Raw genomic sequence first — 17,205 nt, forward strand, 5'->3', positions numbered from 1 at the left:
CCTTGTTCTTAAAACGTACCTGTTATTTTTACTCCTTCCTTTGTTTCAGCTGGCACACCAACACCAAACTCATTTTCTCCAGAGACTCTGAAGTAGTAAATTGCCCCTTCTTGTAAGTTGGTAACTTTGTAGGAGAGGCGGTTGCAGTTGTTGGTCACAGAGACCCACGCTTTCTTACTGGCTTCACGTTTTTCTATGTGGTAGTTCTTCACTGGTGCTCCACCATCATTTTCAGGAACATCCCAGGATAATACAGCAGATTCTTTGGTGACATCATGTACACTAATATTGGCTGGAGGACCAGGAGAATCTAAAACTTTGACAACTAAGGTCAGTGAAGCAGCGTTCAGACTATTCTGAATTGTTAATGTGTATTTTCCAGAATCATTTCTGTTGGCATTTTCAATAGTAAGTGATGATCGAGAGTCTGTGGAATCAATATAAGCTCTAGTGCGGAGGTCAGTGTCTGGCTTACTCCATGAGACACTGGGTACTGGTCTTCCTCTGAAAGGTACAGTCATGGTAAATGAGGCACCAGCTTTGACAATCAAGGTTTTCTTCATTTCAGTGTCAAGATCAAATACAGGTTCTTCTTCTCTTTCTTTTGCTATCTGGGGATCGGAACTATCACTGGGATCACTAGCACCTACCTTATTGACAGATCTTACTCTGAAAACATATTCGGCTCCTGTTGTTAGTCCAGTTATTGTATATTCTGTGCCTCTTAAGCTCTGAATGGCAGTTTCCCAGTCAGTTTCATCAGATTTCTTGTATTCAACACTGTAGCCAGTTATTGGGGCACCACCATCAAATAAGGGCTTGACCCAGCTAATAGTTATATTTGTCTTGCCTGAGTCCACAATTTGCGGTTTGGATGGAGGAGATGGTAAGAACACTGGATCTTCTGCCCTAATTAGGGGAGAGGTTTCACTTGGAAGGCTTAGACCAGCAGCATTTTCTGCGTAAACTTGATACTCATATTCACATCCTTCCCGAAGTCCAGTTGATTTCACTCTCAAATCATAAACTGGTTTTTTGTTTACACGCACCCACCGTAGGCTGTTTTTCTCTCGCCTTTCAATGATATATCCAGAGATCTCACTGCCACCATCGCTCTCAGGTCTCGACCAGCAAAGTGTCATAGACTCTTTAGTCACAGATGTAATTTCCAAAGATGTTGGTGGACTTGGAACTGTAAATGGATCTAGTGCCTTTACAGCCACACTCTCCAGGGGCTCGCCAACACCGTATTTATTAACGGCGGTTACTCTAAAGATGTATTCATTACCTTTGAGTAACTTGGTTACTTTACAGGATGTTGTCCTTAACTCTCCTTCACATATTGTCCATGCAAGGCGGCTTGTTTCACGTTTTTCTACAATGTAATAGTCGATACTTGCGCCACCATCTTCTTGGGGCGGTCCCCAGGAAAGAGAGCATTTTTCAGCAGTGAGGCCATTTATTTCAAGTGGTCCTGCTGGCGGGCCAGGCTTATCAAGTACCTTGCAATTAACTGCCATAGACCGAGTTCCAGCAACATTCTTCAGCGTGAGTACATACTGCCCAGTGTCTCGTCTGACACAGTCTTTCACTGTTAACAAAGTAGTATAGTCCGTTGAGACAATTTCTGTTCTTGCTCTTTCTTCAATTTCTACACCATCCTTGGCCCAGGAAACTACTGGCAGAGGTCGCCCTGCAATGTCTGCATTTATCTTAAGGACCTCTCCAGCTTTGACAACAATAACATCTCGGAACTTGACATCCATCATAATTCTTGGAGCCTCAACATCATCTTTAACTGTAATAGGTCCTGTGGATTCAGATGGCTCACTAACTGAGTCAGCAGCATTCTTTGCAAAAACTCGGAATTCATAACGCTGATCTTCAGTAAGTTCAGTTACTTCAAAGTATGTTTCTTGTACGTTAGTAAAATTGCACTTCAGCCACCGGCCATCTGGTAGTTCTCTACGTTCAATAATGTACCCTGTGATCCTAGCTCCACCATCATAACGAGGTGCAGACCATTTAAGGGACACTGATTTTCTCGTGATATTTGTGACTTCAGGTTGTCCAGGAGGGTCACAAGGATCTCGTGCAGGGACTGGGTCACAAGATTTACTGCATTTACCAATTCCAGCAATATTCTCAGCATATACACGATACTCATACATCAGTCCTTCATCTAGGCCGGAGACTTTCATTTGAGTATTGGGGATGAGGACTTTATTTACTTTTGACCAAAGAATGCTGCTTCTTTCTTTATATTCGAGGTGATAGCCAATTACTTGACTTCCTCCATCATTAACTGGCACTTGCCAGCTTACCATCATGGTAGATTTTGTAGCATGCACAACTTTAGGAGTACCAGGAGGACCGGGGGGGCTAAATGGATACTCTGCAACAACAGCTGAAGAGTTACTGTAGGAGCTCTTTCCATAGCGGTTTTCTGCACAAACACGGAACTGATACTCACTTCCTGTTGTCAGACGAACCATTTTAATGGATGTTCTCGCAACTGCTTGTGAAACTACGTGCCATGTTGTAGAAGTGGTTTCTCTCTTTTCAACAATGTAATTGCTAATTTGGCAGCCACCATCATATTCTGGAGGATTCCAAGAAATGGTTATACTGTCACAACTAACCTCGTCAATGTGGATAGGTCCTGGAGGTCCTGGTTTGTCAAGGACAATTACCGTAATAGGAACTGTTATGGATCCAGCACTGTTTGAAACACATAATTCATAAGTTCCAACATCTTCCCTTGAAGCTTCCTTAATAGATAGTGATGTTACAGTCTTTGAAGAAGAAACATTGACTCTAGTTGTTTCTTTAAGAGTGTGACCATCTTTTTTCCAGCTTACAGTAGCTTGAGGTCTTCCTTTAAATGGAACATCAATCTTAAGTTGGTCTGTAGCCTTTACATTGAAAGTATTGAAAGGAAGCTCAACAGAAGGCTTTATTTCAATATCCCTTGCAATTACTGGCACTCCAAGTTGTCTTGGATCACTTCTTCCTTTTTCATTAACTGCAGCTACCCTGAAGATATACTCTTCTCCTGCAGTTAGTCCAGATATAGTTGCTTCTAGAGTCTTAACTTGTGTGCAAGTGCTCCATTTTTCACTCCCTTTAGTCTGCATTTCAACTACATAACCAGTAATTTTGCTGCCACCATCACTTTCTGGTTTTCCCCACTTAATTGTAGCTGTGCTACAAGTCACGTCAACGAGAGTTACTCTTCCAGGTGGGAGGGGTGGTTCAGAAACTTTAACGGGTTCAGTTGTTTCAGCTGGCAAACCAATCCCGTATTCATTGGAAGCCAAGACTCGGAAGTAGTAAGAACATCCTTCTTGTAGATTTTCAATTTTAAAAGTATTCTTAGTACAATTGTTTGTAACAGTAGCATATGCTTTTCTTGTAGCTTCTCGTTTTTCAACAATGTAATTAGTAATTTTAGCTCCGCCATCAATAAGCGGTGGTTCCCAAGACAATGTCACTGAGTCTTTCTTCACTTCTGTTACAGTCAAATTTACAGGGGCGCTTGGCGAGTCAAGAACTCTGACATTAACAAAAGCTGTTTTGGAGCCACTATTATTTTCTAGCGTCAGATTATACCGACCACTGTCAAATCTCGTCACATTATCAATTACCAACATTGTATATGAGCTGGTCACCTCAATCTGGGCCCTTTCAGTGAGAATGCCTTCCGCCTTTTCCCATTTAACTTCAGGTTCTGGTCGACCTTTAATGGTGACAAATAAGCGCAAAGTAGCGCTTGCACGCAGAATGACCACCTTTCTGAGATCAGCATCAAGTTCTATTTCTGGTGGCTCTAGCCTTTCTTTAGCAACAACGGAGCCAGGTATAGTTGCAGGTTCACCTACACCTTCAGAATTGATGGCGCAAATACGGAAATTATATTCAGTATTTTCTTTAAGCTTGGTCACTGTGAACTGCTTTCCTTGTAATCCTGTTGGTGGAGTGCAAGTTGTCCATGCATCATCAGCGGCTTCTTTGACTTCAACGACATAGCCCTTAACAGGGGCACCCCCATCATAAATTGGCTTATTCCATGCCAGGGAGACAGAAGATCTGGAAGTGTCTGTCACTTTTGGATTACTTGGTGGACCTGGTGGATACAAAGCATCACATGCCCGATAGAAAACGGATGGCTCGCTGGGTTCACCCACGCCAGCTGCATTTTCAGCAGAAACTCTGAATTCATAGGAATGACCTTCAGTAAGGCCAGTTACCCTGAATCGGAGATCTGTTAGTGTTTTCTTGTTGCACTTGGTCCATCTAATGCCTTCTTTGTCTCGTTTTTCAAGAATGTAACCCTCAATTTCAGCACCTCCATCATCCACTGGGCGTGCCCATGTTACTACCATAGAATCTTTGGAGATTGCTGAGGCTTCAGGTGGTGAAGGAGGACCTGGGGGTTTATAAGGATTACAGGCTATAACAGGCTCAGATTCCAAGGGCTCTCCAATGCCATATTTATTCACAGCCATGACACGGAAAATGTACTCATTACCAGGAAGAAGTTTAGTGACTTTGTAGTTCAGGGCCTGCACCTCAGTTGAAACCTGGGTCCAGGAGAGTCTGCTTGTCTCTCTCTTTTCAATAATGTAATGTGAAATATTAGCACCACCATCTTGTAAAGGTGGGTTCCATGCCAGGTAACATTTTTCAGCGGTAACCCCAGACACTTTCAGAGGCCCTTCAGGAGGCCCTGGCCTGTCAAGTACCTTCACAGTGATTGGTATAGACTTTGTACCACCAACGTTGCTCAGTTTCAGAATATATTGTCCGCCATCAGTACGTACACAGTCTTTGACGACAAGAGTTGTTTTCTGAAGAGTGGATTTGATTTCCATCCTAGCAGTTGTTTCTTCAAGCTCTTTTCCATCTTTTGACCAAACAATATCTGGTATAGGTTTGCCACGGATATCAGCTTCAAGGACAAAAGTCTCTCCTGCATGAACGACGATGACATCTTTATATTTTGGATCCAGTGAGGCATTTGGTGCATCAATTTCATCTCTTGCAGTAATAGCACCAGTGCTTTCAGATGGTTCACTAAAGTTGCCAGCTGCATTTCTTGCAATTACTCTAAATTCATATCTTTGGTCTTCTACAAGGCCACTCACTGTAAATTCAGTATCTAACACATTGGTAAAGCTGGCTTTCATCCAACGGCCATCAGGTAGATCTTTCTTTTCCACAATATAACCTGTTATTTTGCTACCACCATCATAGGCAGGTTTCTTCCATTTCAGAGTGACACTGTTTCTTGTAATAACAATGGCTTCAGGACGACCGGGTGGGTCACATGGATCACGAGCAACAAAACATTCCGACACTTTGCTAGGCTTGCCGATGCCAACAATATTTTCAGCAGAAACTTTGAATTCATACTCAAGGCCTTCATCAAGCCCAGTTGTTTTGAATTTGGTATCTTGAATGGGAGTCTTATTTAATTTGATCCATAAAATGCTGTTCTTTTCTTTCTGTTCAAGATGGTAGCCAATAACTTTGCTACCTCCATCATTAACTGGCTCATGCCATTGAACAAGCATTTGATCTTTTGAGATTGATGTCACAAAAGGAGTTCCAGGTGGTCCAGGTACTTTAAATGGATATTGTACAATAACTGATTTAGAATCCAGGGGGGCACTTTTTCCATATCTGTTTTCTGCAAAAATTCTAAACTGGTACTCTGCGCCTGTTTTCAGTTTGGTTATTTTAATTGTTGTCCTTGCAACTGTTGCTGATACCATCTGCCAAGTGGTGGTGGTTGTATCTCGCTTCTCCACAATGTAGTTGCTTATCTGGCAACCACCAGTGTAGGCTGGAGGTTCCCAAGATATGACCACAAAGTCTGCACTAACTTCATCAAACCGAACTGGTCCAACTGGAGGTCCAGGCTTTTCTAAAACAATAATGCTAAGATTTTCTGTTGCTGTACCTGCACTATTTGTTGCTGTTATGGTGTATTTTCCAAAGTCATCTTTGTTACTTTCTTTAATGTGCAAAATAGCTGAAGTAGCTGTTTCCTCAATATTCACTCTTGTTGTCTGTTTAAGAGGCTCCCCATCTTTGACCCATGAAATTTTGGGTCTTGGCCTTCCAATAACTAGAATTTCGATTTTAAGATCTTCTCCAGCTTGGACACTATATGTGTTAAATGGCAACTTAAGACTAGGCTGTATAGTCAAGTCCTTGGCTATGACAGGAACCCCAAGCACTCTTGGATCACTTTTTCCTTTCTCGTTGTAAGCTTTGACACGGAACTGATACTCTTGTCCAGAACTCAAGCCAGTTACAACTGCATTACAGACTTTGGATTCAGCCACAACACTCCATTTTTCTGTTCCTTTTGGCTGCATTTCCACAACATACCCCAGAACTCTGCTACCACCATCATGTTCAGGTTTCTCCCACATAAGCGATGCACTGGTCTGGGACACATCAGTGAGTGTAACCTTTCCTGGCGGGGAAGGAGGTTCAGCAGCTTTCACAGCATCAACAGTTTCCACTGGAACGCCAACTCCAAATTCATTTTCAGCCATAACTCTAAAATAATAAATAGCTCCTTCTGTAAGATTCTCAACTTTAAAGCTTGTTTTGTTACATTTATTACTCACATTAGCATATGCTTTTCTGGTGGACTCACGTTTGTCAATAACATAGTTCTTGATCTTTGCACCCCCATCAATGATGGGTGGTTCCCATACCAGAATGACAGAATCCTTTTTCACTTCTTTGACTGCCAAATTCTGTGGTGGTCCTGGGGTGTCAAGCACTTTCACCGTTACAAAAGCAGATTTAGAACCACTGCTGTTTTCCAGCTTAAGAATATATTTTCCAGCATCATTTCTATCACAGTTATCTATTGATAATTGGGTATAGTTTACTCCCTTTTCAATTTGGACCTTATCTGTGAATTCACCTTCCTCTCGAGACCAAGTAATCTCAGGTGTTGGACGGCCTTTGAACGGAATGTGAATTCTGGCAGATCCACCAGCTCTTACAACAATTCCTTTCCTTAATTCAGAATCAAGGTCAAGTTCGGGTGCTTCAAGTTTATCTTCTGGCTTCACAGTACCAGGAACAGATGTAGCCTCACCTAAACCGACTTTATTGAGGGCACAGACCCGTATTTTATACTCTTGATGTTCAATTAGTTTTGAAATTTCAAAGCGAGTGACTTTAAGGCCAGTCGGTGGAGTAACTATTTGCCATTCTTCTTCATCTGCTTTACAGATTTCTATTACATATCCAAGAATCTCACTGCCACCATCATAGATGGGTTTACCCCAGGTGAGTGTAATTGAACTTTTAGTAGTGTCTATAACGTGTGCATTGGTGGGTGGGCCAGGTTTGAACACAGGATCACAAGCCTTATAATAAACTGTAGCTGGACTTGGTTCTCCAACTCCAGCCGCATTTTCTGCAGAGACTCTGAATTCGTACTCATGATCTTCTGTTAATCCTGTTACTCTTAGACGCAAATCTGTAATGCGGCGTTTATTACATTTTATCCACCTAATGCCACTTCTGTCTCTTTTTTCTACGATGTAACCAATAATCTCACTTCCGCCATCACTATCTGGCCGGTTCCAACAGACAGTCATGGAGTCCTTGGCAATGTTTGTGACTTCCAAGCTTTTTGGTGGTCCAGGAAGCACAAAGGGATTTTTCATTAGTACTGGTGCAGATTCCAAAGGTTCTCCAATACCGTATTTGTTGACAGCCATTATACGGAAAATATATTCATTTCCTTCTAAGAGTTTGGTAACTTTCAGAGAATTGGTCACAACTTCTGAAGCAACAACAGTCCAGGCAAGTCGACTTGTTTCTCTCTTTTCAACAACATAGTGAGAAATATCGCTGCCACCATCTTGTAGTGGTGGAGACCATGTTAAAGTGCATTTTTCAGAAGTGACTCCAGTAACCTGGACTGGCCCTTCCGGAGGTCCTGGTCTGTCCAATACTTTTACATTTACTGGGAATGATTTAGAACCTGCAACATTGGAAGCTCTCAAAATATACTGTCCACCATCAATTCTAATGGCATCCTTTACAATAAGTAAAGCCTTGAAATCCGTGTTCTTTATTTCACATCTAGCAGATTCCTCAACTTCTTTATCTCCTCTTAACCACTCAATGGTAGGTAGGGGCTTTCCATGGACATCAGCCTCAAGTCTGAATGTTTCACCTGCATTTACCACAATTGTGTCTCTGAATTTTGGATCCATTGAAATTCTTGGGAGTTCAACCTCATCCTTGGCAGTTATTGGTCCAGTACTGTCAGAGGGTTTACTTATCGTACCAGCTGCATTCTTAGCAATGACTCTGAATTCATATCTTTGATCTTCAGTAAGACCTGACACAGTAAACTGAGTTTCAATGACATTTGTGAAACTGGCTTTCATCCAACGACCCTCAGGCAAATCACGTTTCTCTACAATGTAACCTGTAATCATACTTCCACCATCGTATGCAGGTTTGGTCCATTGTAAAGTGATTTCATTTCTTTTAACTATTATTGCTTCTGGGGTTCCTGGTGGGTCACAGGGATCTCTGGCTACATAGCATTCAGAATTCTTGCTTGCTTTGCCTACACCAACAATATTTTCAGCATAAACTTTGAATTCATACTCAATGCCTTCTTCAAGATTGACTACTTTAAACTGGGTGTCATGAATAATAGTTTTGTTGACTTTCGTCCACAAAATACTGTTTCTTTCCTTTCTTTCAAGGTGGTAACCTATGACTGGGCTTCCACCGTTATTGATTGGTTCATGCCACTGAACCACCATGGAGTCCTTGGAAATGGCTGTGACAAATGGTGTGCCTGGAGGGCCTGGCACTTTGTAGGGATATTGAGCTACAATCGGATTGGACTCCAAGGCAAAGCTTTGTCCATATCTGTTTTCAGCAAATATTCTGAATTGGTATTCTGTACCAGTTTTCAGTTTGGTCACTTTGAGTGTAGTTCTGGCAACAGTAGCAGAAACAATATCCCATATGGTAGTGGTTGTATCTCTTTTCTGAACAATGTAGTTGGTGATCTGGCAGCCCCCTGTATATAATGGAGGGTTCCACGATAATGTAACACTTTCAGCACTGACTTCATCAAATTTAACAGGTCCCTGGGGAGGATCAGGTTTATCTAGAGTTATAATTTCAATGGATGCTGTTTTCTGACCAACAACATTAGCAACTGCGATTCCATAATGTCCACCATCATCCTTATGAGTTTCTTTAATAGTGAGTACAGTGAGGTCAGGTGAATCAGTAACATTGATTCTTGTAGTCTGCTTCAGCGGAAGACCATCCTTAGTCCAGGTAATGGTTGGCTTAGGACGTCCAGAAATTGGCACTTCTATTTTCAAGTCTTGTCCAACCTGTACACTATAATTGTTGAATGCAGGTCTTACGTCTGGCTCAATGACCAGATCTTTGGCAACTATTGGAACTGCAAGGGACCTAGGATCACTTCTCCCCTTTTCATTTACAGCAACAACTCTAAAAAGATATTCTTCTCCCTGAGTTAGGTTGGTAATTACTGCTTCAAGGGACTTGACTCGAGCACACTCTGACCATTTCTCACTGTGTTTAGCTTGCATTTCCACAATATACTGAATGATTTTACTGCCACCATCATGTTCAGGCTTTGTCCAACTCAAAGAGACACTGTTTCTGGTGACATCATCCACAGTTATTTTTCCTGGAGGTTGTGGGACTTCTGCAACCTTAATTGGATCAGCAGTGCAGGCAGGAAGGCCAATACCATACTCATTCTCAGCTGTGACTCTAAAGTAATAACTGCAACCTTCTTGGAGTTGATCAATTTTCCAAGAATTCTTATGGCAATTTGTCACAACTGCAGCATATGATTTTCTTGTGGCTTCCCGTTTCTCGACAATGTAATTTTTGATTTTGGATCCCCCATCCAACAAAGGAGGTTCCCATGTGATTGATACTGAATCTTTAGTGATTTCTGTGACTTTCAGGTTAACAGGCGGACTTGGTGTATCCAGGACTCTCACAGTAACAAAGGCAGACTTTGTTCCACTGCTGTTTTCTAATGTGAGAGTATATTTTCCACTATCATATCGGTTGACATTATCAAGAACAAGAGAGGTGAAACTGCTAGTGACATCAATTATAGCTGCGTCTCGGATTTCACCATCCATCTTCCCCCATTTAACTTCTGGGGTAGGACGACCTTTAATAGGAACGAACAACCTTAAGGAGCCACCTGCCCTTATATTTATAATTTTCCTTAGTTCTAGGTCAAGATCAATGTCTGGTGCTTCCAATTTTTCTTCTACTATAATAGGTCCAGGGACATCAGCATGTTCTCCAACTCCAGCTTTATTAACAGCACAGATACGGAAGTTGTATTCGTGCTTTTCCAACAGCTTCTCTACCTCTATATTTGTTTTATTGATTCCAGTTGGTGGAGTGCACATTGTCCATTCACCAACACTCACATCACATTTTTCAACAATGTATCCTTGGATTTCACAGCCACCATCATATATTGGTTTGCTCCAAGAAAGGAAGACAGAAGATCTGGTAATATCCATGACTTTGGGATTGTTTGGAGGTCCTGGTTTATAAATAGGATCACAAGCCTTTTGGTAAGCAGAAGGTGGGCTTGGTTCACTAAGTCCAGCAGCATTCTCAGCTGAGACTCTGAATTCATAATTGTGATTTTCTATGAGTCCAGTTACTCTCAAGCGCAATTCCCCAATCAGACGTTTGTGGCATCTAGTCCATCTAATGCCCTCTTTGTCCCGTTTTTCAAGAACATATCCAAGAATTTCACTGCCACCATCAGACGCTGGCCTTTCCCAGACAACAATCATTGAGTCCTTGGTCACCGTTGTGATTTCTGGAGCCTTTGGTGCATCTGGTACTACGAATGGATTCTTGGCAATTACTGGTTCAGATTCAAGAGGTTCGCCAACACCATATTTGTTTACAGCCATTATACGGAAAATATATTCATTGCCTTCAAGAAGCTTAGTAACTTTGCAGCTGAGAGTCTGCACATTGGCATCAACCACAGTCCAAACTAAGCGGCTGGTTTCTCTCCTTTCGACAATGTAATTTATGATATCACTCCCACCGTCCTGTAACGGGGGTTTCCAAGCTAGTGTGCATTTCTCTGCTGTAACTCCCGTTATAACAACAGGTCCTTCAGGTGGGCCTGGTTTATCGAGAACTTTGACATTTACAGTAACTGATCTCTCTCCTGCAACATTTTTGGCTTTCAATATGTAATTTCCACTGTCGATGCGTACTGCATCCTTTACACTGAGACTGGTGGCAAAGTCAGTGCTCTTTATTTCTAATCTAGCTGTATTTGAAAGCTCTTGATCACCTTTTAACCATTGAATGGTTGGTATTGGTTTGCCATAAATATCTGCATCAATTTTGAAAAATTCACCAGCATGAACCACAATTGTGTCTTTGTACTTGGGATCCATACTTATTCGTGGTGGATCTACCTCATCTCTTGCTGTTATTGCTCCTGTGCTTTCTGAAGGCTCACTCAACACTCCTGCAGCATTTCGAGCTATAACCCGGAACTCGTATCTATGATCTTCCACTAGGCCAGTTACTTCAAATTGAGTGTCAATGACATTTGTAAAACTGGCTTTCATCCAACGGCCCTCAGGCAATTCTTTCTTCTCAACAATATAACCAGTGATCTTGCTTCCACCATCATAAGTGGGTTTCTTCCACTGAAGAGTCACAGAATTCCGTGTGACAATGATTGCCTCTGGCCGCCCCGGTGGATCACATGGGTCACGAGCTACATAGCATTCTGACACTTTACTTGGCTTGCCAATGCCTACGATGTTCTCTGCAGAGACTCTAAATTCATATTCAATGCCCTCATCAAGGCCAGTTGTTTTAAACTTGGTTTGAGGAATAGGTGTTTTATTCAACTTAAGCCAGAGGATGTTATTTCTTTCCTTGCGTTCTAGATGATAGCCAATGATTTTGCTACCTCCATCACTAACTGGCTCATTCCATTGTACTTCCATGCTGTCCTTGGTGGAGAGTGTTACAAATGGTGTTCCAGGAGGACCAGGAACTTTGAATGGATACTGAGCTACAATAGGCTCTGAATTGAGGTAGGTACTCTTTCCATATCTGTTTTCTGCTGCAATCCTAAACTGATATTCACACCCAGTCTTTAATCTGCAAGCTTTTATTGTTGTCCTTGCAACAGTAGCTGACACAATTTGCCAAGTGGTTGTAGAAGTGTCCCGTTTTTCTACAATGTAATTATTGATAGAACTTCCACCATCATACTTAGGTGGGCCCCAGGAAAGAGTAATACTATCAGCTGTCACTTCATCCAATTTAACTGGTCCGGTTGGAGGCCCGGGTTTGTCAAGAACAATAACATTAAGGGTTTCAGTAGCTTCACCAGCTGAGTTAGTCAGTTTAACCGTGTAATGTCCCACATCTTCTCGGCAGGCTTCCTTTATTGTCAATATTGAATTACTTTCTGTGCTCTCTGCATTTACTCTAGTTGTCTGCTTCAGTGGTACATCATCTTTATGCCAGGTTACAGCTGGTGTAGGGCGTCCAATGAATGGAACATCAACTTTTAGGTCTTCACCTGCCAGCACAGTGAAAGTATTGAATAGGAGTTTGAAGGCTGGTGGAATGACAAGATCTTTGGCAATTACAGGCACACTCAGTTGTCTAGGATCACTGATGCCTTTTTCGTTCTGAGCCGAGACACGAAAAGAGTACTCTTCACCCTGAATTAATCCAGTTATAGTAGCTTCGGTGACTTTGACTGTGGCACACGTGGCCCATTTGTCACTGCCTTTGCTCTGCATCTCTACAATGTAGCCTAGAATTCGGCTGCCTCCATCATGCTCGGGTTTCTCCCAAGACAGTGACACGCTATTTCTTGTGACATCCACCAAAGTTATTTTTCCTGGAGGAAGAGGTCGTTCTGATGCTTTCACAGATTCTGCAGTTTCAGCGGGCAGCCCAATGCCATATTCATTTTCAGCAAGAACCCTGAAATAGTAACTACAGCCTTCCTGAAGTTGGTCTACCTTCCAGGAAGTCTTGTGGCAATTTGTTGCAACAGTTGAATATGCTTTTCTTGTTGATTCCCGCTTTTCAACAATATAGTTCTTTATTTTTGAACCTCCATCAAGGAGAGGAGGCTCCCATGTCAATGTGACGGATGTCTTAGTGACCTCCTTTACCTTCAGATTCTGTGGAGGGCCTGGTGTATCTAGTACTCTGACGTTGACAAATGCAGATTTGCTGCCTGAGCTGTTTTCTATAGTTAGTATGTATTTGCCACTGTCAAATCTGTTTACGTTTCCAACAATAAGCAGGGTATAAGAGCTCGTGGATTCAATGCTAGCTTTATCTAAAGATTCTCCATGTTCCCGAGTCCACTTCACCTCAGGTGCAGGCCTTCCTTTGATTGGAACAAAAAGTCTCAGGGTACAACAAGCTCTTATAGTAACAACTTTGCGCAGCTCAGCATCCAGTTCAATCTCTGGAGGCAGCATCCTGTCTTCGGCCTTTGGAGTTCCGGGAACAAGTGCAGGTTCCCCAATTCCTTCAGAATTCATGGCATAGATGCGGATTTTATATTCTTGATTCTCTATGAGATTGGTGATGGTGTAAGAAGTTGCCTTGAGTCCAGCTGGTGGAGTGACAATCTGCCATTCATCTTCCTCTGGAAGGGCAATCTCAACCATATACCCAGTGATTTCTGAACCACCATCATAGATAGGTTTATTCCAAGCAATTGAAATGGATGATCTGCTTGTATCTAGAACGCGTGGGTTACCTGGTGGGCCGGGTTTAAACACAGCATCACAAGCCTTATAAAATGGACTGGTAGGACTTGGTGCACTAATTCCAGCAGCGTTTTCAGCCATAATCCTGAACTCATATTCATGTCCTTCCGTCAGTCCAGACACTTTATATCTTAAATCAGTAACGGTTTTTTTGTTGCATTTCACCCAGCGTTGCCCAGCTTTATCACGCCGTTCCACAATATAATTGATGATTTCACTTCCACCATCAGAATCAGGATGTCCCCAGCAGACAACCATTGAATCTTTAGTAATAGTTGTAACTTCAGGGTTTTTGGGTGGATCAGGGGGCCCATAAGGGTTTACTGCAAGCACAGGCTCTGATTCCAGTGGCTCTCCAACTCCATATTTATTTACTGCCATGACACGGAATATGTATTCATTGCCTTTCAAAAGTTTAGTGACCTTTAGTTTTGTTACTTGGACTTCTGAGGCTACATTTGTCCATGCCAATCTGCTGGTTTCACGTTTCTGAACTATATAATGGTCAATTTTGGCACCTCCATCGTCCAGTGGAGGCAACCATGACAGTACACATTTTTCTGAAGTCACTTCTGATACAGCTAAAGGTCCTTCAGGTGGGCCTGGTCTATCCAGAACCTTGACATTGAAAATGTGTTTGGCAAAACCACCAGGATTAGTTGCTGTAAGGGTATAGGCACCACTATCCTTTCTTGATGAATCCTTGTTTACCAGGTTAGTAGAGAAATCTGCAATTTTTATTTCCAATTTTCCTGTGCCTTCAAGCTCCTTTCCATCTTTGGCCCATTCCATTGTGGGAGGTGGGCGACCTGAAACATCAGCTTCCAGCCTGAATGTTTCGCCTGCTTTTAGTATAACTGTGTCCTTAAATTTAACATCCACCATTATCCTTGGTGCTTCAATGTCATCTCGGCATGTGATAGCATCTGATGGCTCAGATGGTGGACTAAGAGCACCAGCAGCATTTTTGGCAATCACACGAAATTCATACGCAGCATCTTCTGTTAGGCCACTGACTGTAAATTCATTCTCCAAAATGTTGCTGAAGTTGGCCTTTAGCCACCGTCCATTAGGAAGGTCTCTCTTTTCAACTATATAACTAGTAATTTTAAAGCCTCCGGTATATTCGGGCTTAGCCCATTTAAGTGTAACTGTGTGTCTAGTAATATTTAGAGGAATCGGTTTCCCAGGTGGGTCAATGGGATCCAAAGCAAATACAGGTTCAGAGGGCTTGCTCGGCTTGCTTTTGCCTGCCATGTTTTCTGCAATCACTCGGAATTCATAAGCAATACCATCTGTAAGTCCACTTGATTTGAAAATGTTGCCTGGTACTAATGCTTTGCTCACAGTCTGCCAGAGAATACCATTTCGTTCTTTCCTTTCAATATGATATCCTAAAATGGGGCTTCCACCATCAGAAAGAGGTTCATGCCAGCTAATTGTCATTGAATCCTTGGTAACCGCGGTTACCTGAGGGGTACCGGGAGGCCCAGGAACCTTAAATGGATAGTTGGCAACTACAGATGCTGATGTGATGCCTGGTCCAACTCCATATCTATTTTGAGCTTTTACCCGGAATTGATACTCCATTCCGGTGGTAAGGCGAGTGGCTTTATAGGTAGTGCGTATAACGGTGGTTGCCAGCTCCACCCATGTAGTACTGTCAGTCTGTCGCATTTCTACTACATAATTGCTAATTGGTACACCTCCATCGTTCTCGGGTGGCTCCCAAGAGAAGGTTACAAAATCGGATGAAACTTCATCAAATTTGATTGGTCCAGTAGGTGGTCCTGGGATATCATGGACTTGAACAGTGATGACATCACCGACCTCTCCTACGGTGTTCCTTGCTGTTAATGGATACGGCCCACTATCACTTCTTACACACTCGTTGATATTTAAGATGGTGGAAGTTGCTGTATTTTCAAAATTAACTCTCTGTGTCTGTTTAAGAATTTGGTCTCCTTTTTTCCATGTAACTGTGGGCTTTGGTCGACCAAGCACTGGAATTTCAACTTTGATGTTGTCACCAGCTCTGGCAATGACTAATTTCTGATAAATGCCACGAAGATCCAATTCTGGTAGCATGGTCTGCTCCTTGACAACGACGGGTCTGCTTTCTCTAGGGGCACTTCTCCCTGCACTGTTCACTGCCATCACTTGGAAGGTGTATTCTTCCCCTTCAGTTAGATTCTTCACAACACATTCTAAGCCCTTCACGGTTGTGATGTGGGTCCACTGGTCAGAGCCTTTCCTTTGGGCTTCAATTACATAGCCGGTGATCTTACTGCCACCATCGTGTTTTGGTTTAGGCCATGCCAGGCTGACTGTGCTCTTAGTTATATCCATAATGTTCAGACTGTCTGGTGGTAATGGTGCTTCAGAGGCTTTTACAGGTTCTGTTGTTTCTGATGGCTCACCAATTCCATATTCATTTTCTGCCATCACCCTGAAGAAATATTCACATCCTTCAGTCAAGCCAGTAACTTTATATGTGCATTTATGGCACTTAGTGGTGGCTGTGGTGTAAGATTTCCGTGTTGCTTCTCGTTTCTCCACAATATAGTTTGTTATACGTGAGCCCCCATCTATCAGAGGGAGGTCCCAGTGAAGGGTGACACTGTCCTTTGTGATGTCAGTAGGCCTCAGGTTAAGGACGGGTCCTGGTGTATCCAAGACTCTGACGTTGACAAAGCCACTTTTCTTCCCAGCAGGGTTTTCAATAGTCATCACAAATTTACCCGTGTCATATCTGTTACATTCTGGGATAATCAGAAGTGTAAATGATTCTGTATTTTCGATGTTAGCTCTGTTTTTAAGGTTGATATCATCTTTGGTCCATGTAACTTCAGGAGCAGGACGACCTTTAATTGGCACAAATATTCTAATACTGAGTCCTGCTCTAACAACAAGTGTTCTTTGAAGCTCAGCATCTAGTTCAAAATCAGGAGCCATTTCCCTTTCTACGATTTCAACATTTGGAATCACTGCTGGCTCCCCAACACCTGCATCATTGATGGCACTGATTCTAAAATTGTATTTTTCTTTAGTCTGAAGATCAGGGACAACAAACTCAGTGATTCTGAGGGCGGTTCCTGTTGTATCTTTTATCCAGTCTTCATCTCCTACTTTTTGATGCTCTACGACGTAGCCAGTGATTTCAAGTCCACCGTCATAATGAGGCTTGCCCCATGCTAAAGAAGCAGATTTCTTGGTAGTATCAGTGACCCGTGCATTTGAAGGTGGTCCTGGAGGATCTGAAAAAGAAACCAAGACACCGAAGTGTATATTAAGAGTTTGACTTTTGGATAAATTATATAAATATTGATGCTAAATG

General features: G+C 42.4%; 1 protein-coding gene across 1 annotated transcript in view; it reads right to left on the bottom strand.

Annotated features, from left to right (window-relative positions):
- TTN (titin) overlaps positions 1–17,205 on the bottom strand; it is a 295,008-nt gene that overhangs the window by 32,704 nt on the left and 245,099 nt on the right. The window contains 1 exon segment of the mRNA XM_039855355.1: positions 20–17,125. Within this exon segment, the coding sequence (XP_039711289.1) occupies positions 20–17,125 (17,106 nt within the window).

Source organism: Pteropus medius, unplaced genomic scaffold (assembly GCF_902729225.1).
Source record: "Pteropus medius unplaced genomic scaffold, Ma_sr-lr_union100, whole genome shotgun sequence".
NCBI lineage: Eukaryota > Metazoa > Chordata > Mammalia > Chiroptera > Pteropodidae > Pteropus > Pteropus medius.